The 22,985-nt window shown below is 37.3% G+C and overlaps 1 protein-coding gene across 2 annotated transcripts; it reads left to right on the forward strand.

Annotated features, from left to right (window-relative positions):
- The first annotated feature begins 2,626 nt into the window (after positions 1-2,626).
- Positions 2,627-22,118, forward strand: rbbp5 (retinoblastoma binding protein 5). 2 transcript variants are annotated; one of them, XM_057847230.1, is made up of 14 exons: positions 2,627-2,772; positions 3,967-3,992; positions 4,058-4,230; positions 5,174-5,314; positions 9,040-9,202; positions 9,278-9,387; positions 10,433-10,552; positions 10,620-10,773; positions 10,849-10,920; positions 15,049-15,166; positions 15,237-15,306; positions 17,000-17,235; positions 17,500-17,736; positions 21,913-22,118. In XM_057847230.1, the coding sequence occupies exons 1-14, from the start codon at positions 2,754-2,756 to the stop codon at positions 21,963-21,965; spliced, it is 1,692 nt and encodes a 563-aa protein (XP_057703213.1). In that variant the 5' UTR covers positions 2,627-2,753; the 3' UTR covers positions 21,966-22,118. The 2 variants fall into 2 exon arrangements, with proteins under 2 accessions (XP_057703213.1, XP_057703214.1); XM_057847231.1 differs by having other exon boundaries at positions 17,500-17,577; positions 21,913-22,117.
- The last annotated feature ends 867 nt before the right edge of the window (positions 22,119-22,985 follow it).

Here is a 22,985-nt window from a genome sequence, read left to right on the forward strand (position 1 = left end):
CCACACCCTTCAAAATAAAACACATGGACTCATCATTATGTAAATATTCTTATATGAATAACTTTTATGTTAAAGTGTCAGTGATTAGAATTGATGTTGGTTAAATTAAATTATTTTTTGCGCTTTCTGGAAAACAAAAACAAAACAAAATGAAGACAATTAAAAAAATAATAATTATACTTTTTTTTTTTTTTTTAAACATTTTAAAATATAAAAAAAACCTTTTTAAAATTTACAGATTGAACCAAGAAAAATATTCAATTCATTTCAATTCATACATTAGTATTTAATTTATAACCTCAATTAAACATGTATTTATTACACATGAAATATAGACAATATAAATTAATGCAAAGCAAGTTACATGTTATTTCAAATGTTTAAAAAAAAATCAAGACAATTAAAAAATATTTTAAAAAATAACAGCATGAACAGAATCAAATACTTTTCATATTATATTATATTATACTACATTATATTATATTATATTATCAATAAACATTGTTGGGAATAACGTCGTTATAAATAACGTGTTATTTTTTCAGTAACGGAGTAATGTAACTAATTATTTTTTCCGCCGTTGCAACGCCGTTACCGTTACTGATGGTCAAAAGCGGTGCGTTACTTACTCGGAATAAATTGAAGAAACTACTAGCGGTAGCGAGTCTACTCTGCTCTGTTTATTTGTCATCCAAGACTTGGGGTGCGTTCAGGTTCAAGAATAGCGCACATACTTCTTATGACTCCAGGCTGTTTGTCCCTGCTCATTCAATTAGACAATGCTCTCCAAAGCTTGCTAACGTTTCTGTGTTTGCTACACCTAAATGCTAGCCTCGTTCCCATCCCCCACTGTCAGCCAGCAAGAATGCTGCTTCCATCTTGAGGATGGCAGACGCTTTGAGGGTGACGAGAAGAGTAGGGGGACGAGGCTACCTGAATGCACCCCCTAGATAGATGCGATGGAAGTGATTGTGATTGGCTGAGGGTTAGAGTCATGTGTCATGGTAAGCCAATCAGAGCCAGTGTTTTCACACACAAACCGGAACAGCGTGTGCGGCAAACACACACACCCAAAACAGATGCAGAGGGATATGATGGCAGAGCATTCAGAGGAAAATTTGTCCTTTACGAGGTGGAGATTTAAACACTTTTTCAAGTTGTTCGAAATTAAAGGAAAGAACGTGCATGTAAAGTGTAATTTATGTCCCCGGGCAAAGCTTTTGTCAACATCTGTGGTAAGCAATTCAAATCTGCTAAAGCACCTAACAACTACATACGCTACCACAAAGCTAGTGGCGAAAAATCTTACTGTTTATTTTTGTTGCACTTCAAGTGTAGGATAAATCTGTTGCTGGTGAAGTGCAATAAATATTACAAAGTTCTATAACACAACTACCTGTCTGTTCTTCTCTATTCAATTGAGTCGAATACTGCTCAGAAAATTTCAAGTTCTTTGACATACAACAACTTCTTTTTAAAGTAACGGAAATAGTTACTTTCCCTGGTAACTAGTTACTTTTACTAGAGAGTAATTCAGTTTCTAACTCTGTTACTTTTTGGAAGAAGTAGTGAGTAACTGTAACTAATTAGTTTTTTAAAGTAACGTGACCAACACTGTCAATAAACATGGATTGATTTCATAGCCCCCATAACATAAATAATCACGTGGACTATTTATGTTCAGTACATTGCCATTGAAATGGCACTAGATGTCCAATGTATTTGAACCAGGAGTGGTTGGCATCTTGGCAGCCAATGAGTAAAATGTGACCCGGTGATATTTTCAACTTTTCTTTTTTTTTTTTTTTTTTTTTTTTTTTTTGCCTTTATTGTGAAAACAGGAAATTGACTTGGGGGCGTTGCAACTCCATCTCCGGAAGGATCCATCTCCGGATACCCCACATCACCTGAATAGAGGCAGTCACATCCAGAGTAAAGCAATAAAAAGTCAGTGTACAGTAGTGGGTCAAAGGTCAAGTGCAGCGGGATGACGTTGGAAGCGACTTTGATTGACACACAATCAGAAACAACTTACTTTTGATGTTATGTAACAAATCCACCAACTTTTTCTCATTACCATTAATATGAATTATTTTAGCAAAAATATTCCCTCCAAAAATGGTTAAATCCTTAACATTATTTTTGACATCACGTATAAAATATAACTTGACATATTTCTTAAAAAAGATAGAGACAGTATATTCGTTGCAGTTATTGAGGAAAGAAAATACTGAAATATGGACAAACGATGTCGCTGTTTCCCTCTCCAGTCAGGCACGTTGTTATATTGTTGTCTGTAGTCCTTGTCTCGGTTTAAACAATATCAGAAATAAAATCTGAGCCAAAATATATAATAGTGTAAATTTAAAATAACATATTTAATATAACAAAATGGAAAGCCATGAGATAAATTCCTCGCTGTCTCCACACGAGAAAACAAATTAGCAATAAAATTTGACTAAAATTAGATAAATTATGATCGAAAAAAACACTTTATCTAATATCATAAACTGGAAAGCCAAATATATGAATTTGGACACATGTTTTTTTTTCATTTGGACACAGATGGTCACTATTATTTGACGCAAATGTCTTTGCGTGCTGTTCAGGCATATTTATGGTCACATTGTTTGGGGTCCTTGCGAAAGACTCAGCGGGAAGAAACAACTCAAGTGAATATCGACTGGAAATTGAAAGGAAATATTAATTAATTTTAACTTATTAAATATCGTTGGACCCTCGCACGGCCAACAATGAATCTAGAACTGCTCGGTAATTAACAAAAACTCTTTATAGCCTTGTGTATGTTGTTGTTGTTAGCATTTTGAGCTAGCCTAGCCCGGTAGGCTATGTGAGGTTATACGGTACATTTGCTATTTCCAAATCTTTTCAACACTTGCCCATATGTTTACTAAAAGAACACAGCTACTTGAAAAATATTTTAAATGATGGGTTTTAGAATATAAACGGAGTGTCCACCACAGTGCTAACGGTAGGCTCGCCTGTTTTCGCATCCTAAACATTATAAGTCATAATGCATTCAAAGAAGTTCACTGTATTTTAAATCTTGCGCACTTTCGATTATATCGAAACTTTGTGCAAAAATACAAATCTTTATTCAAAGTATTGTTTCTAGTTTTAAAGCCATTTCCTTCTTTTGTACCGATTAATAGTTTTTTACATGTACATGTTACTTTGCGACCACTTTGTTTGTTAAAATCTTAATTTGTGCATTCACGTTATTTTCCACAATTTTCATTTACGGTATTATTTCCCATGTAATATGTTTCAATAGAATATTGAGAATAATTTACTCTTTGGAATTGAGAGTGCTGTGCGATATGGAATAATCTTTCACGATATGCCAGGGTATAATTCATTTTTAATTATTTGATTTAAAGAAAATATCCGATTATGAGTTTAATTGTGAATTGACATTGAACTGACCTGACACAAATGTTCAATGAATTAAGTAGTGCTGCAACCTAAAGCTATCCAGTGTGTAAACAGAAACAGCACAGTAGCTTTCATATTTTTGTAAAGCTATGTAATTATCTACTAATACTTGTGACTAGTAGTTTTAACTATGAGGACTTAAAATTAGCATAACATCAATAATAATAAATGAATTAAGACTGATATTGGAACAAATTATGTTGTCTGTGTGGATTATGAATTGCTATTTTCAATTGTCTTGCATGCCTTGCGTAAGATTGGTAGGAGCCAATTGGCTAACTATCTTTCGGCGGATCGGTGGTACAACTATGGCTTGTCAGTGCAAATTGGACGCTATATGCTGGCCTATATGTGCATTAAAAGAACAGTTCTATTTATGGCGATTGTGACGATAGACATTTAAAATGTGGATAGAAATTTTTGAATCGTCATATTTCACAGCACTAATTGGAATCAAGTTGAGGATCATAATGCGCTTTTATGCTGACCTCCTTTTTTTTCTTCTTGTAGAGTCTTTTGGGCAAAATTATCCAGAGGTAAATCATCTCCCGTCTTATGCAGACATTGGTACCTGAGGCTAAACTCCCGTTTGTTTTTCCAGGAGGCCGATGGGACGCTGGACTGCATCAGCATGGCGCTCACCTGCACTTTCAACCGCTGGGGGACCCTCCTGGCGGTGGGCTGCAACGACGGCCGCATAGTGATCTGGGATTTTCTGACGCGCGGAATTGCAAAGATCATCAGTGCTCACATACATCCTGTCTGCTCCTTATGGTGAGACAGGAATTTGATTCAAATCAGAACTTTTTATTGGGTGTTCGTTGAACTGACTGGCTGCCATTGGTGGCGGTAGACATCCAATCCATTTGACTGGGAGGGGCGAAGGAACGAATGTTTGCCCCTCCCAGTCAAAATGGATTGGACGTCTACTGCCGCCAATGGCACTGAAACTTGAGCGATCGCAGCCAGTCCTACCAGTGTAAACTCTATCGTTGTCAGTGGCAGCCAATGAGTGAAACTCTTGATTTCTGAAATTACATTAAACCAAAAAAAAAATGTTTTTGAAAATATGCAGAAATAAGAAGGAATTCGTCAATGAATTGCTATATACAGTATATTGATTATTTTACTTTTTTGTAAATATATTTAATATTTAGTTTCTGTATTTACTTTTATTTCAATTTTTTTTTAATTAAGGATTTCTTTTCTAGTTGTATTTTTCAATCTAATTTTCAATGTTTATTTTTTTTTAACATCAATACTATTTTTACATACTTACGTATTCCTGTAATGCTTGATGTATATTTGTCAATTGTAAATTCAGGCATCGAGGTGTTAAATATTAAGAAATTGAACAAAACAAAAAAACTTACTTTTGAGTGTTATTGGGCACCGTAAGCAGACTGTGACTGTTTTTATTCGTTTCAAGGTGATTTATTTTGTTTTTATTAATATTTTGTCAACTTATTATAATTGTATTTATTCAACAAATATACTATAGCAATCATTCAGACCTGGTGTCACCATATGTGGACATCACATTTTGGGTCATGTGGGTTTCGCTTCTATAGCAAGTGTTAATATTGTGGTCTGTGTAACCCAAAATATTATGTCTTTTAAAATGACCAAAAATCATTAGGTGCTCTATAAAGGGTTTTGGTCTGTTTGGGTCCATCTCATTGTTTGGTAAAAAAAAATTAAATTCAAATGTGTCCAGTTGGAGTCGAGACGGCCACAAGCTGGTGAGCGCGTCGACGGACAACATCGTATCACAGTGGGACGTGTTGACGGGTGACTGTGATCAGCGCTTCCGCTTCCCCTCGCCCATCCTGAAGCTGCAGTGCCATCCTAGAGATATGTAAGTACAGTAAATTACATTTTAACACAGCCACATGACACAGGGATACTGCCATTAATCGATGTAAGGCAGCGGGCGGGAACCTTTTTGGCTGAGAGAGCCATGAACACCACATTTTTTAAAAAGTAAATCATTGAGAGCCAGTGTTGTTAATCTTAGTGAAAAAAAGTAATTAATTATAGTTACAAATTACTTCTCCCAAAAAGTAATTGCGTTAGTAACTCAATTACCTGAATGTAAGAGTAATTAGTTACTTGGCAAAGTAATTGGAAATAATTACTTTTTTTTTTTCCCCTCAAAAAAAAAAAAAAAAAAACACAACATTGGCCACACTATGTGAAGTTTTTTGTGAAGGTTTTTGGTACAATTGGCCCGAGCCCAATTCTTTACCCTAATGTACCCTTTACCCTGAATCAACTGTTAAAAGTTGTTAAAATTGCTCCCATTATTGCATTTGTTCCGTTCTCTCTACTTTCGACTTATGAAAGTTTTAAAACTGTTTCATCATTTAAAGATAGATTCAAGTCAAGATTTTGCCGATTTAGAAGTATTTTAGATAAAAAGTTACTTAGGTTCGCCAGGAAGTTTCTCTACAGAGCCGTCCTAAAAAGTGTACTGCTTTAAGATGGCGGCTGTTTATAACGCATCCAGTGCCGTGTCTGTCATTTTGCATCTAGTTATATCTATATTAGGGCTGCAGCTATCGAATATTTTAGTAATCGAGTAATCGACTGAAAATTCTATCGATTAATCGAGTAATCGGATAAAACAAATATATTTTTAGGTGAAGAGCAATTATAAATATACATGAGAAAACAAGACATTTCATCTAATCTTGAACCATTTTCAGTCAATCAATGTCTTTATTTTCGATATATATTGTTGAAAACAGCCAACAATTGCATCTCAGATGTAACTAGAATTTAAAAAAAAGACAAATTCACTGCTTTCACTCAAAAAACCTTTAGATGTTATTAAAAAATAAATATATTTATACCTAAAAATGCCATTACGCTTGATAACACACATCACTTAAAAGTTAGGATTTTTTTCCCACCTGTTTCAATTGAATTTCTATTTGTGTCAAGCCATTTTTAAGTTCTAGTTAAGTTTTACGCTACTCTAAACTGTAAGTCCTGATAGGATTTTGTGTTTTTGCAGTGTTCAAGATAATTGTATGATACAGGCTGTATTGGAGCACATTAGGGACCAGTGCTACTTGGTGTTTTATCCAGCAATGACTACTAAGCTAAAATTGATAGTTAGCATGATTAAGTTTTTATTTTACACCCTCATCACTCCACAATGCTATGTTATGTTAAAGCCTGTATGTAAGACACGTTAGCCACGCATCGAAAGTGGTCATAATTAATAGAAACCTAGCCCTCCGCAGGGCTAACGTTGCGTGAGCTAGTGACTCAGACAGTAACGTTAATCTTATTTTTTAGCGCTTAGCGCTCTTTATTAGCGCTTAGCGCTCTACTGCTTTAAGATGGCCGCTGTTTATTACCGCTGCCCAGATGCGGCCGAGTCTATCATAGTGCATCTAGTTCAACATACATGTGATCTCTATGAGACTCCTCAGATGCTACCTGCTACCAACTTAACATCACGCGGGCTAGTTTTTAGCAACGTCGGCGTAGTTTGGAGCGGCTGTCGGCTGCGGAAATGTTTTATATATTTTTTTATTGCTTCTTCCTCTACGCACGTGACGTCAGCGCGTTGTCCCGCATTAAAAGTAGTCCGAGCGAAACGTGATGCTTAGAGCTGTCAAAATAAACGATTACTCGAGGTGAATAAAAATACTCGGATCAGTTTTTAAACTCGAGTTACTCGAGTTGCTCGAGTATTCGTTTCAGCTCTAATCTATATACAGTACATGTGATATCTACCATGTCTACCATATCTACCATAACATGCGGGCGTAGTTTGTAGGCTATCGGCTACAAGATGTATTATTGGAGCTACCTAGCATCGCGTTTGCTCGGCGTCACAACTTTCTTGCCTTCTCCCCACTCCTACTCTGCTCTGTCGTCTCGGTGAGTCAGTCTCCCTAAGACTTTTCGACCAATATAGTAACGCATAGTAAAGCATTCCTTTCCGTCCTCAGTAACGGTAACGGCGTTGCCAAGATGAGAAAAGTAATTAATTAGATTACCCACTACTGAAAAAAATAACGCCGTTAGTAACGCCGTTATATTGTAACGCCGTTATTAACAACACTGTTGAGAGCCATACAATCCGTTTAAAACTAAAAATACAAGTAATGTGTGCATTGTATGTAATTTCAACACATTTAAAGTGCAAGGGTTTGGGTTAGTCTCTGAATTCTTTTTAATAACATTAGCATGTTATGCTGTTGCTAATCAATGATGAGTATTTCTTACCATTAATGCGACTTCTGGTGCTGCATGGTTTTGCTGATGGCTTTGTAGTCTGGTTGATACTTGGTATTGAGAAACTTAGGATGCGTCACATTCATGTTCATGAAACGCCACGAATACTGTTTTTCCCCACCATGCGCGGAGCACCGTCAGTGTACACCGAAACAAGTTTATCGATCGGTAGATTTTTTTTTCTTTAGCAAACTCAGTGAAGGACTTGAATGAATCCTCCCCTCTTTTTGTCCCTTTCATAGTCAGAACTTTGCAATCATGCTGAATTGGGATAAATTGCTTACGTCTGTTGATTCATCAAAAGCGAGAGAAAAAACAGTGCAGCATATATGCCCTTCACTTGCCTTGCCTTAATTTGTTTTGACATCATGACGGTCTTTATCCGAAAAGTCGTCAAAAACTCCACAAAGGCAAATTCCTCTGTCAGTTCCTGCTGAAAACTACGATACACTTCGTCTTTTTTTTTTTTTTTTTTTTTTTTTTTCCATTTTTTCAAAGGGTGACTAAAATTAGCTGATAAACGCGGAAAACGAAACTAAAAACGAGGGAAGTTTACTTCACGCACATGAGCACATTGGCTGCGATTTTCGACAGCAAAATATGGCGACCCCACTTGAACAGTGTCTCTGCCTCATCTGCGTTGCCAATGCGATTGATAGATAAATAAAAATATAGATGGACACAATGACATGTATGTTTGCCACTTTCCCACTAAAATTACTGCGAACCGGCTTTCTAGTCGCCGGTTGTAGTATACGGACTACGTATCCCATGATCACCCTGGGCTCACGGAGCCAATGGCATGGGACTTGGGGAGGGATCTAACGTAGCACATCTAGGGTGCTATTTGATGATATTTAGTGCGAATTGCGCGAGTGTTGTCGGAGCATTAAAAAAGTTAACAAACGCTGCAAAAGTCACGTCTGCTCATTACTGCACAACACCAGCATATGCATATGACCGGTGACTGTCGCTGTTTCGCACAATGCGCAAAGGAGTATAACGAAACTTTTTTTTTTTTTTTTTTTTAATAATTAAAGATTTGTCTACGAGCCAGATGCAGCCGTCAAAAGCCATAGGTTCCCGACCCCTGATGTAGGGAGTATTTTGAGGCATTGTTGCCATAAATATTGACGGATTAGACGAACCAAATGTTCACTCATTTTTTTTCATTAAAATTATTATTTTTTATATTTAAATAAATAAATTATAAATAAATGACCATAGTGAACATTCTCTTTGCATTTTATTTTATATGAAATTGTTAAAACACTAGAAATGGAATAAGCAGTATGAGAATAAACATTTATTATTGACTGTGTTCCATAGGGACAAAGTGCTGGTTTGCCCCATGAAATCAGCGCCGGTGCTTCTGACCCTGTCGGACTCCAAACATGTGGTCCTGCCTGTGGATGACGACTCGGACCTGAACGTGGTGGCAGCCTTCGACAGGCGGGGCGACTACATATACACCGGCAACGCCAAAGGAAAGGTTAGCCGACATTCTCTTCCTGTTACATTTACAATGAGACTGAAGTGCTGACGGCGAAACATTTGCCCGTGGCAGATTCTGGTGTTGAACACGTTTACTCAGGACCTGGTGGCGTCCTTCCGAGTCACCACCGGCACCAGCAACACCACCGCGATAAAATCCATTGAATTTGCACGCAAGGGAAGGTCAGCATTTTCCTTATTTTTATGTTTCTATCTAAAACTCAGTGTTTATGTATTTCTCTGCTCTTTGAGAACATAATTATTTTTATTTTAAATATACTGTAAGTGATATTTATGCTTAAATAGCACATAGATAATGAATGAATATAAAAAGCAAAATCTTTAAAATAAACATTACAAAATGTAAACAAACTTTTTACTGAATAGAAATGAATAAAAGCGATTTGTTCAAATGCATGTCTAAATAGAAAAATAAAATTTTACAAAAAAACAGTATATTTAATATTGAAATACTTTTTTAAAATTATTATTATTTATTACAGGGTTCGTACTGGTCCTTGAAATACTTGAAAATGCTTGGATTTTACTGTTGTGTTTTCAAGGTTTGACATATGCTTGAATTTGACTTTGACAATCGACTTACCCGTATTTTTCAAACTATATGCCGCAGTTTTTTTTTCATAGTTTGGCGGGGGGTGCGATTTATAATCTGGAGTAATTTATATATGAAATTATTAACACGTTATTATATCATTTCACATGTTATTTTCACACTAAACCACAAGGCCTGTGTTTCAACATTGGCGGTAACTTATAAAAACAACTGAAAAGGGCAGAATAAAATTGCACTGAAAAGAAAATGTAACGATAGCATACCGTGCACTTATTCAGCCTGTTGTTCTCTGCTTTATTTTTATTTTAAATTGCCTTTCAATATTGCATGTCTGTTCTTGTTGTTGGGTTTTATCACATAAATTTCCCCTAAAAATGTGACTTATACTCCGGTGCGACTTGTATATGTTTTTTTTTTCCCTCTTCATTGCACATTTTTTGGCTGATGCGACTTATACTCAGGTGCCACTTATAGTCCGAAAAATATGGTAACTTAAATAAGTAACTTAAAACCAAACATGTAATTAAAAGTGATAGAGGTAAAAAAAAAAAAAATCAATAAAACCTAACGACAAAAAAAAAAATGATAGTCGTAATTCTCATTATAGAGCAATAAAATGCCAAAGAACAGTAACGTAATCCTTTTCCTCGGCAGCTGCTTCCTCATCAACACGGCAGACCGCATCATCCGCGTGTACGACGGCCGGGAGATCTTGACCTGCGGCCGCGACGGCGAACCGGAACCCATGCAGAAGCTCCAAGATCTCGTCAACAGGTGCGTCCGACACTTTACCGACTATTGTGGCAAGGGGCGGATCTTAATTTCTGTCGCTGTCATCCAGAACTCCGTGGAAACGCTGCTGCTTCTCCGGGGACGGCGAGTACATTGTGGCCGGCTCGGCACGCCAGCACGCACTGTACATCTGGGAGAAGAGCGTGGGAAACTTGGTCAAGATCCTGCACGGGACCAGAGGGGAGCTGCTGCTGGACGTGGCCGTAAGAACCGAACGGACGTCACGTCAATCTTTTTTTACAATCGCATCAGCGTCTTTTTTTTTTTCAATCATCCAGTGGCATCCCGTGCGCCCCATCATCGCATCCATCTCAAGCGGAGTGGTCTCCATCTGGGCCCAGAATCAAGTGGTTAGTACTGAGAACTGACACTGGAGCTGTGATGCTGTGTTAACCCTTTGTAGGGCACTCGTTGGCTGCCGTTGACTGTGCGAGATGTCCAATCTATTTGGACTAGAAGACGCCGAATGGATTGGATGTCTATTGATTAGGGGTGCACGATATCCATTTTTTGAAACCGATATTGATAAGTTCCTGCTCCTCAAAGCTGATACCGATATCGATAACCGATAATAAATACATAATATATAATTTTTTAAAATGTATAACCTGAGTTTTTGAACACCTGGAAGTTAAAGAAGAAGAAAAACTAGTGGTGGATTCAACATAGATTTGCCTTTGATCTCACCAGATTTTTCATAATAACATAAACAAAACAGTGCGTTTCACTTCTGCACTGCCCAACAGCCAGCTAAAAATGAATGAACTTCCATAAACCACAAGGCTTGGTCTACTGCTTTTATGGGAAGACACTCGTCCTAATATTGTGAAAGTACAACAGACAAATAGACATATTCAGTACTCACTATACAACAAACTGCACAATACACTTATATACACAACTATTATATGTATAGCATAGCGCACTAGCTTGAGCTACTAAAGCATTGGCTGGCCTCTATAACACAACAACTTATGAAGTTCTGTACATATGTCACTTCACCACAGAAGTAAAGATATATTGCACATACATATGTTATAGTAAGCATGAAATACTTACAGACATATATTTCTGAGGCGGAAATGTAACAGAAAGCATTCAGGATTGTCAATGCTACCGCTAGACACCTCAATGTGTAAGTGAATGAACTAGGGCTGCAGCTATCGAATATTTTAGTAATCGAGTAATCGACTGAAAATTCTATCGATTAATCGAGTAATCGGATAAAACAAATATATTTTTAGGTGAAGAGCAATTATAAATATACATGAGAAAACAAGACATTTCATCTACTCTTGAACCATTTTCAGTCAATCAATGTCTTTATTTTCGATGTATATTGTTGAAAACAGCCAACAATTGCATCTCAGATGTAACTAGAATTTAAAAAAAAGACAAATTCACTGCTTTCACTCAAAAAACCTTTAGATGTTATTAAAAAATATATATATTTATGCCTAAAAATGTCATTACGCTTGATAACACACATCACTTAAAAGTTAGGATTTTTTCCCACCTGTTTCAATTGAATTTCTATTTGTGTCAAGCCATTTTTAAGTTCTAGTTAAGTTTTACGCTACTCTAAACTGTAAGTCCTGATAGGATTTTGTGTTTTTGCAGTGTTCAAGATAAATGTATGATACAGGCTGTATTGGAGCACATTATGGACCAGTGCTACTTGGTGTTTTATCCAGCAATGACTACTAAGCTAAAATTGATAGTTAGCATTATTGAGTTTTTATTTTACACCCTTATCACTCCACAAAGCTATGTTATGTTAAAGCCTGTATGTAAGACACGTTAGCCACGCATCGAAAGTGGTCATAATTAATAGAAACCTAGCCCTCCGCAGGGCTAACGTTGCGTGAGCTAGTGACTCAGACAGTAACGTTAATCTTATTTTTTAGCGCTTAGCGCTCTTTATTAGCGCTTAGCGCTCTACTGCTTTAAGATGGCCGCTGTTTATTAACGCTGCCCAGACGCGGCCGAGTCTATCACATTGCATCTAGTTCAACATACATGTGATCTCTATGAGACTCCTCAGATGCTACCTGCTACCAACTTAACATCATGCGGGCTAGTTTTTAGCAACGTCGGCGTAGTTTGGAGCGGCTGTCGGCTGCGGAAATGTTTTTTATATTTTTTTATTGCTTCTTCCTCTACGCACGTGACGTCAGCGCGTTGTCCCGCATTAAAAGTAGTCCGAGCGAAACGTGATGCTTAGAGCTGTCAAAATAAACGATTACTCGAGGTGAATAAAATTACTCGGATCAGTTTTTAAACTCGAGTTACTCGAGTTGCTCGAGTATTCGTTTCAGCTCTAGAATGAACCAAACTACTGTAACAAAAAATAGATGCAGCGAATTATTCTGACCAACAGCTGGCAGCAGTGCCCCGCAAATGGTCAACTGATTTCCCATGCTAGTGTGTGAACTGTAAAGCCAGCACAGTTCATATTATCGGTCCTTTTAATAATGTTATTGGATTTATCGGGATGACGTCATAATTCCTATTATCGGACCGATAATTATCGGACCAATAATTATCGTGCACTAGTACTATTGATGTGAATAGACGGCAGTAGTTAAAGCAACACTAAAGTAACTTTTCAACCTATATAAAATATTTTCATAACATTTGTGATAATATGTCTACTGACAACTAGTTGAATGACGCCTCTTTTATATCTTGAGGGGGCCCATATTGCTTTCACCGGCACTAATTAACTTTGAGGAGGGTAGCAGGAATCCTGCCACACACAAAAAAAAAACCTACAAATGTGCTTACTGCTTTACGCCATACGTCACTTCCCACTTTCCCCATTCATTATAAAGACTGAAGTCGATGCAAACACTTTCGCGCGAAATCTGCAAGATCACAGAGCAACAAAAGAGACAAAAAGTTTTGTCTGAGGAGGAAAAAAAACAAGAGGCTACCAGTATATGCAGAATAAACAGTGGCCCGGCTTGCGCTGGTGTGACACGAGTTTGGTTGGGGTGGTGGGGTGACCCACACTAAGCTACACTGTTGCTAACCGTCATATGCTATTGTTTAGCCACAACTGGATTCATTACGTTATTACTATTCATCCTTTACACAGCTGCTGGAAACAGAAATGTAGTTGAATCCATCTGCAGGCGACCGGGAGATTGATTTTTAATTGATTGATGATTTTGCGACACTGTGGGGGTGTGCGCTGGTCCTCATGGGAAACGCAGTCTTCCTTAAGGCAAAACACTACCGCATTTGTAAATGGTAAAATGGTAAATGTACAATACTTATATAGCGTATTTATCTACATGGTTGCCATGCCCAAAGCGCTTTACATTTGCACACGTTTATCCTTTCACGCATACATTCATACAAAATGCAAGGTGCTGCCAACCCATTGGGGCAAATTAGGGTCCAGTGCCTTGCCCAGGGGCACTTCGACTGCTGGCAGTCGTAGCGGGAATTGTACCGCTGACCCTTCGTTCCAAGGACAACTCCGAAACGGCCGCCCGTTTGTCCACGGGTGTCGCTAAAATCGAACTAAACTGAAAGTGACCAAGTGTTGCTTTAATAGTTGAGTTAATTGTAAATATTCTTTTCATTTTGATGTAGGATTTGCAGCATTGTTATCTTATTGAATTTGTTATTTGAAATTCATTTTTAAATGATTCTTTTATTATTTATTTTTTTTTACATATAATTTGACATTTTTTTAAATGAAGAAAAAAATAATTAAAATTTTATTTAGTTTTTAAAAATTCTATATTCATTTTGAATTAAAAACAGGAAATTTAATTTTTTGATTTTTTTTATATTTATGAATCGTCTAGCACTGCTTGTAAGTAAATAGTATATATATATATTTTTTATTTAAATTAAAATAAGAGTTGATTTTTTTTGTTTTAATTATGATTGATTTTTTTTTTAAAGGGATAAAAATAACCGTTATTAAAAATGGCCATTTTTAAAAATTAATCTCACATTTGAAAATGAAAAATAAGTGGTGAAAATTATCCTTTTAATCTTATTTTTTAAGAATTTTTATTTAAAAAAGCCATATTTTGAATAGAAAAAAATATATACAAAGTCAACCCACCCATTCAAAGGAGATTGGACATCTGCCTTTGTCAATGGCGCTGAAAGATGAGCATTCACAGCCAGTTCTCCTAGTTTAAAAGATTTGGACGTCTATCTTAGTCAATGGCAGGCAATGCGTCAAACACTATGAAATATGAAATATATATTTTTTTAAATCAACCAAAGTGTTTTATTAGAGTACAAAATTTTTTTTAAGTTTTTTAAATTAATATTTGACAAATTTATAATTTCATTTATTCATTAAAAAAAAGTAAAAGAAACATCAAATTATAATTGATGTCAGGTTTTAAAGTTAAGTTTAGTTTTTTTTTTTTTTTTTTATTACCAAAAATGGTAACTTGCATTATAAAGGGTGGAACCACTTTATTTATTTCTTTTGCTGTTGACAGGAAAATTGGAGCGCGTTTGCGCCTGATTTCAAAGAGCTGGATGAGAATGTAGAGTACGAGGAGCGAGAGTCTGAGTTCGACATCGAGGACGAGGACAAGAGCGAGCCAGAGCAGACGGGTACGTGGACATGATTAGGGGTTACGTGCAGCTGACCACTTGGAACTAGCTCTAACCGCTTCTCTGACAGGTGCGGACGCGGCTGAGGACGAGGAGGTGGACGTCACCACCGTGGATCCCATTGTGGCGTTTTGCAGCAGGTGAGGAAGGCTCATTGGTCATTGGGTTGTTCAGAATGACAGTCCATTTGGGTTTAACTTTTTCCAGTACCATTGACGATGACGGAAGTCCAATCATGCTGCAGCCAATCGTTCTTTTCCTGTGAATTGAAATGAGTTTTATCATTAGTTGATGTCAAATCCAATGGATTGGATGTCAATAATATTAACAGCAATGGAATCAACAGATCACGATTCTAAAATTTTCAACTCAATATCAATAATCTAATAAACTTTCATTGCCATTGATGGTGATAGACGTCCAATAATGTGGGTCTTAAAAATGAACTTTTCAAATGTGTTTATCGCTGGACGATGTCCAATCCATTTGAAGTGGGAGCTGGATTGGACGTCTAGCACAGTCAATGGCAGCTAATGTGTAAATAGCGGATGATTTGATATTGACAAACAAACTAAAAACTTTTAAAAAATAAGATCACTATGACTTGATTTTAATATCAATGCATTGACTTTGATGGGAATATCGCCCCTACCAACATGGCCGCCCCGAGGCCATTTTGGTGGGGGTGAATTTAAATGAGTTTGTCACTAGTGGACCTCCAATCTATTTGAAGTGAGGGTTAGAAGCGAACAAATGTTTTTTTGTTTATCGGCTGACAAACCTCCCACTTGAAATGGATTGGACATCTAGCGTAGTCAATGGCAGACTGAATGAGGATTTTTTTTTTAGCTGCCAGCCTTCTTAATCCATTGCCATTAAAGGCATAGAAACATTTTTTGAATATTGTTTTTTATTTAATTTCATCTTATTATTTATTCATTTTCATTCTTTTATTAGTGCACTGAAACAATCATTTGTTGCCAGCCCTCAAAATGGATTGAATGTCTATCATAATAAATAGAATAATATAATAATTGATAATATTTCATAAGATAAGAGTTAAAAAAGTGAACTTTTTTTCTTAAACTAAAAAACGGCACAGAAACATGAGGACTCACTGCCAACCTTCCCAGTCAAAATAGATCAGCCATTTATTTCCATCAATGGCAAATATAGATGATATCTTAAAAAATGTATAATTTTTCAAAAAATATTTTTTGGGGGTTAAAATTGGCACTGAAACATGATCATTAGCTCAAAATACATTATTTTGTAACTAAATAAATGGCACCCTTAATACAATTTATAGCTAGCTCTTTATATGTCTATTGTTGTTCATTGCACAACATTTTTAGATAAAAATCTGTTAAAAAAAAAAAAAAAAACGTCTGCACATCACCAAAAACAATCACGTCAACTCGCTCCAAGTATTCGACCAAAATTGAAAATGCACAATAAACAGTGCAAAAGGGGTTATATACAGTCGTCGCCTCTGGATGCTTCACAAGCAACAAATGTGCGCGCAAGTTGTCACCTCTTCCCTCGGCTGCACTCATCCTCATATTGTGTGTGTGGGTAGGCGGTGTGTAAATGCTCTCGCGTGTGGAAGTACAACCTGCTCTGCGCTTCCTGCGCCAAAATAAAAGCACGAATCCCAAAACAAAAGTCAATATTTAGGAAAAAAAAATTGACGAGACAGGAGTCGTAAAGTCACAGTCACGTAAGTTGGGTACGTCATAACCCGGGACTACCTTTATATTAAAAAGAATGCCACTGAATTTGATATCACAGGATTTGGCATCTTTTTGCAACCTTTGTAATTGTAACCTACAGCGACGAGGAGCTGGAAGACTACAAAGCTCTGTTGTACCTTCCCATCGCCCCCGAAGTGGAGGACCCCGAGGAGAACCCCTTCGGCCCACCTCCGGACTCCACGCAGCAGGCGGGGCCTGCTGAGGATGCACAGGCAGGGGGCGACAAGAAGCAGCGGCCGCCGTCGTCCGAGGGAGGGCCGGCCAAGAAGAAGGCACGCACCACCAACATTGAACTGCAGGGAGTGCCGGTTGACGGTGAGGTTTAACACAGGTTACACATCCACTTAGGCGCTGTCACTACCCGATCGTGACGGGCTACCGGATCGCGAAGGATTGCTACTGCGCATTTGCAAAAGTATTCTGTCACGATCGGGTAGTGACCGGCGCTAAGGAAGCGGTATGCTAGTAAGCTTGTTGAAATCTTTAAATTTGCCGTTTTGTTCAAAAGGAGTGAAAAAAGTAGTAATTTGTAGTCTGAAAAATATGGTCATTCTAATCCTTGCGTTCTTTGTCTTGCAGAGGTGCACCCCCTGCTGGGCGTGAAGGGCGACAGCAAGTCCAAGAAGAAGGCGGCGGGCCGGCCCAAAGGTTCCAAAGGTAAAGACAAAGATTTCCCCTTCAGGCCCAAGCCCTACAGGGGGGGCGAGCGGCCTTCCTTTGCCTTGGACGTCCTGGCTGCTTCTGGCCCGCCAGGCGGAGGCGGAACCGGAGGAGGCGGAGCGATGAAGGGCAGGGCAGAGGGGGGCCTGGCTACAGGTAAGCGTGCCATTGCCCCTCGTGCTGACAGGGGGTGCCGTGCTGATCCTTCCACTCCACTAAGCTCAGCGTGTGCAGCTCCCTCCCCACCCCGGCCAAAACCGCTTCTCAAACTGCCGTCAAACATGGAAAATGAATTTCTTGGCCAACGTTAACATCGATAAATGTCCAATATTTTTGGTTATCAATCAAGTGGCATCCAAGGATCCTACTGCTGTGAATTGAAATGAGTTTATCACTAGTAGACGTCTAATCTGTTTGAACTGGAAGGGCCAGCGCCTGCCAGTTCCAACGTACTGGACGTCTATGGTCGTCAGTGGCAGGCAAAGAGTTTGGGCATAGCATTTGATAATGTTTACTTCCCAACTTTAATTTTGGTGACTTTTTAGAAAAGCCTAAGTTGTACTAGTATTTCCTCAAGTATTGAAGGCATAATATTGCAAGAAGAAATGGAAGTTTTCAAAATAAGACTTTTACGTTCCTTACTAACCTTAAATATAAATATTACAACTTAAACTCAGTATAATGAATATTTATCTTGACAAAATGTGATTTGCTGTAAAAGAATTTTTTTTTTTTAAATTGTTGATGAAACTTTAGTGTTATAATGTTTAAAATGTCAATTGTTGAGTAACAAAAGTTTCCAAAACAATAGTCAGTTTTTAATTTTAATTGGAATTTTTAATTAAATTGTTTCACAAGAATATTGTCTCTTTAGAAGAAAAAAAAAAGTAAAATGAATATCTTTTCAAATGTGACAACTTTTCTAATCATAGCACCTGCCGCAAAAGTGACTCCTGACCAGTCGTAACCGGTTCGCACTGGTCAGCTACATACATATTACATAAGAACTCCTTTTTTACACTTAAAAAAAAAAAAAAAAACTTGTTAAACTACAACTTCACCTTTTTCATGACTAAATATAACTTTTTTATGACTTTATTATGTGAAAAATATTAACTTTATTACAACTTTTTACCCCAACAAAATAGCATCAATTCTTATCATGCACATTGATTACAAGGCTCAGTGTGGAGTTAGCAATGTGGAAATCAGCCTATACTTAACAGCCATTGACAGCGATACACATCCAAAACGGTCGCCGTCAATAGCAAGAGAACTGAGTTAAAAACGACAAAGAGGCCGATGAATTGGCGTCCGACGGCGGATTGGCTGCTCTGCTTCCTGCTTGGCCCTCCTGCTCCCTCCCGTCCTGTTCCGTCCCGTTCCGCTCCCGCCTCGCTCCTTTGGCCTTTTTCGGTGTGCTGCCGCTTACTTCCTGTCTTTTCTGCCTTCCTTGGTAGACTAACGCCATCTTAACAAATGCTTTTTCTTAAATGTGGCTTAGAAGAAAAGCCTTTGGGAAATTTGTAACGCTGAATGAACATGATATACAACTATAACATTGTTTTCCAAGACTACAAAAATCTGAGAATATTTACCATCCTTCCTCCCATTTTATTTATTTTTAATTAACAAACAAAATATTTTAAAATTGATAAGAAAATACAAACATGTATTGTTTTATTTTAAACATTTTTTATTTATAATACAAAAAAAAATCCAATAATTTTTAAATAATATATATATTTTTTAAATTGATTAATAAAAGAATATTTGCACCGTTTTTCCCAATTAAAAACAGATATGCAAATATATATATAAATATATAATATAAATATGGGAATATTTTTAAATAATAATACTTTTTCTGCCATTTTTTAAATGAAAATGTATCGTTTTAAAGCAAAACTGGGTAAATTTTCAACCTTTATAAAATATTTTCATAACATTTGTGATTATATGTCGACTGACAACTAGTTGAATGACACCTCTTTTATATCCTGAGGGGGTCTGTATTGCTTTCACCAGCACTAATTAACTTTGAGGAGGGTGTCAGGAGCCCTGCCACACAAAAAAAAACTACAAATGTGCTGACTACTTTACGGCATACGTCATTTCCCCCTTTCCCCATTCATTATAAAGGCGGACGTCGATGCATACACTTTTGCGCGAATTCTGCAAAGATGGCAGAGCAAAAAGAGACAAAAAGTGTTGTCTGCTGAGGAAAAAAGCAGGCTTCCAGGATATACAGACTAAACATTGGCCCGGCTTTCACTCGCTGGCGTGACGCCAAACTTGTCAGCGCTGGCTAGTCCAAGCCCCAGGTTGCTATCCGTCATATGCTATTGTTTAGCCACAACTGGATTCATTACCTTATTACTATTCATCCTTCACACAGCAGCTGGAAACAGAAATGTTGTTTAATCCATCTGCAAGCAACTGGGAGATTGATTTTTGATTGATTGACGATCTTACGACAATGTGGGTGTGCGGTGATCCTCATGGGAAACGCAGCACTGGTCCTTATGGGAAACAGTCTAACTTAAAGTGCCTGTGACAGCATAAAAAAATCTTAAATAGCATTATTATGTGAATTAGAATCATATTTTGAGACGATTCGACTATATACAACAATTTGGCAAAGTGCAGTTGATGTGAGATTAGTCTTTTAATCTGCCGTTTAGTCCCGCCTGTCATTATACCGCTCTCTCGTCCCCAGCTGGAGGATGACGTTGGCAGGGTCACGATTTCAGCTGATTTAGAATTCAGCCCATTTAGGGGGACGATTCAGAACGAGGAAAATTGCGGCAGAGAGCAGCAAAATGTAATTGTTTCAATCTCTCTACTAAAATATTTTTACAGGATATTCTTTTCATATAAGTATTTTTCCCTAATTGCTAAACAAATGGTATGGTCATGACAAATAACAGTCTTGTGCTGATTGGAATATGATATTTTTAAAATGCATTTATTCAGTACGACAGGACAAAATTACTGCATAACGGTAAATACAGTTGACTTCTTGCACCTCCCGAACGGTATTTTATGCCACCAGAGTTAGTCAGGCTTTTATCATTTCACTGCCTCGGCTTCTGAGATTGAGCATAAACAAAGCAGGAAGCGTGACAGCTAGCCGACATGCTAACCCGAACCGAGTGGTGTTTCCGAGTTTTTTCTGCGGCGGGCAGGCAGTGCTCGTCGCCGGGGAGAGAAGGGGAAACGCCGAAAATGACAAATCACACAAAAGTACCCCAACTCATGTCACAGACGGCGGCGGGGTTGATTGTCTCCACTGATCGGCCAACCCACGGCATAGTATTATCACCCACAAAATGCAAGCCACCTCCTTATTAAAATGCCATGATCCCAGTATTTGACATAATATAAAACACGAAGCTTACTCAATTAGTCATCCGTCCAATGGTCTCTTGATTGTCGCACTTGTTTTGCTCATCTTAATCTTTTGGAAATCCAAAAAGCCTCACACCACTCTCCCTTGTGCAGCAACAAAAGCCTGCAGCACATTAGGCTGTTGTGATACGATAAAATAAACGAATTAATCCGAAAAATCGGTTGAATCCGCAGTCTATCTGCATGCTATAAAGCAATGGCTGTGTTGTGAGATGCCGACCCGGGTGACGTCAGATTCGCATTCTTCCTCAACCTGAGACTGAACCCAGAAGTCACCCATTTTCATGGCGCGGGATTCAAAAAATTTAATCATTAAAACGATTGCTTCCACACACATCCAAGCAGTCCATTTCATTCAGGAGCATAAAATACCGCGTGAAATATAAAATAAACATGCTTTTTGCTGTCATAGGTACTTTAATGCAAAACACTACCGCTTTTGTCCACCAGAGTCGCTAATGACCTGTAAAGCTACACAGTGTTGCTGTAAAAGTAAAATAAACCCTTTCCAGCCCAATAAAACATAATATTTATGACCCCCCCCATTTTTCCCAATTTTGTATTAAAAAAATAGAGTTCGAACAAAAATAATAATTACTATTATGTTTTGTCTTTTCTATGAGAAAAAAATTCAAATTAAAAATAATAAAAAGGAAATTAATAATGTACTATTTTTTCCCCTTTTTATTCCATATATACTTTTAAAATTTAAAAATAAAAATTGTAAAAATGTTCACTAGTAAGTGGTCAGACAAAAGAATTCAGATGAATTTTAGCTCTACAATGTCTTTAAACTATGACTCAACTATCAAAATAATTTTGCTTTAAACCACAAGTACTTTAAAACAGTCCTATTAGGATTCAAATCATACTTTTAAAAAATTTAATTGATTCCCGATGATTGACTGTGTCCTTTCCCAGGGACGCTAGTGACTCAGCCATACAAGCAGCACGACATCGGAGGCATGGACTGACGCGGCGACGAAAGACGACGCCACTCGCATGTCATGTTCAGACTGTCCTCTGTCGTGTCCTTAAACTGTATGTAAGTGTGTGAATGCGTACGAGTGTGTGGATGCTTTTGTTTGTTTTTTATACTGATTAAAACAATTTTGAAATGAAAAGTTTTTATTGATTTATTATATTTTTATTGTTTCATCATTCTTTTTCTATTATTTATTTTTATTATGATTAGAATATGCCAAACATCTGTCAAACCTTGTTTTTTTTTTTTTTTTTTTTTAATTCTTAAATGTTTTTATTGCATTCATGTAGGACAGAGAAGTCAAACTTGCGGCCTTAGGGCCAATTGCAAATATTTTGCTTCCCCCATTTGACATCCACTTATAGTATTAATAAAGGATCCGGTTTATGGGGGGAAATATCAATTATTTAAATAGCAATATTTATTTTTATTTTTTTTCCCAAATCAAGTCATGAGTATAAAAAATAGAAATAATTCTAAATATTAAAAAGATAATTAAAACATTGTAATAAATTGAAGAAAAAAATTAAGTGTGGGCCGGGTGTATTTTCATGTGTGAATTAAATTTTTTGGGTTTGTTTTGTGACCTCGCATAGCTTAACTCTGGCTGCCATTGACGGCAATAGACGTCCAATAGATGGATCAACTGGGAACAGCTGGAAGTGATCGTTTGATTTGAATAGGTGTTTTGAATATTAATTTCCCTCTTTTACTAATTACCACAACACAAATTCTGTGACCTGGGCTGGAGAAGGAAGAAAATGTAGCCTATATCCAATAGACCCGACAATAGACAACCATTTGGTTTGGAGGGAAATAGATTGGACGTCTATCGCCGTCAATGGCACTGAAAAAAGATAATTCACTGCTATCCCTCCCAGCACAAACGGATTGAACGTCTGTGCTAATCCGTGGCAGCCAATTGGTTAACTCGTCGTGACTGGTTGTCAATTGTCATTGGTAGAAAATGGAAAAAGGACACTTGAGCCATTCTCCACTGGAGGGCGCA

This window comes from Corythoichthys intestinalis, chromosome 9, assembly GCF_030265065.1.
Source record: "Corythoichthys intestinalis isolate RoL2023-P3 chromosome 9, ASM3026506v1, whole genome shotgun sequence".
NCBI lineage: Eukaryota > Metazoa > Chordata > Actinopteri > Syngnathiformes > Syngnathidae > Corythoichthys > Corythoichthys intestinalis.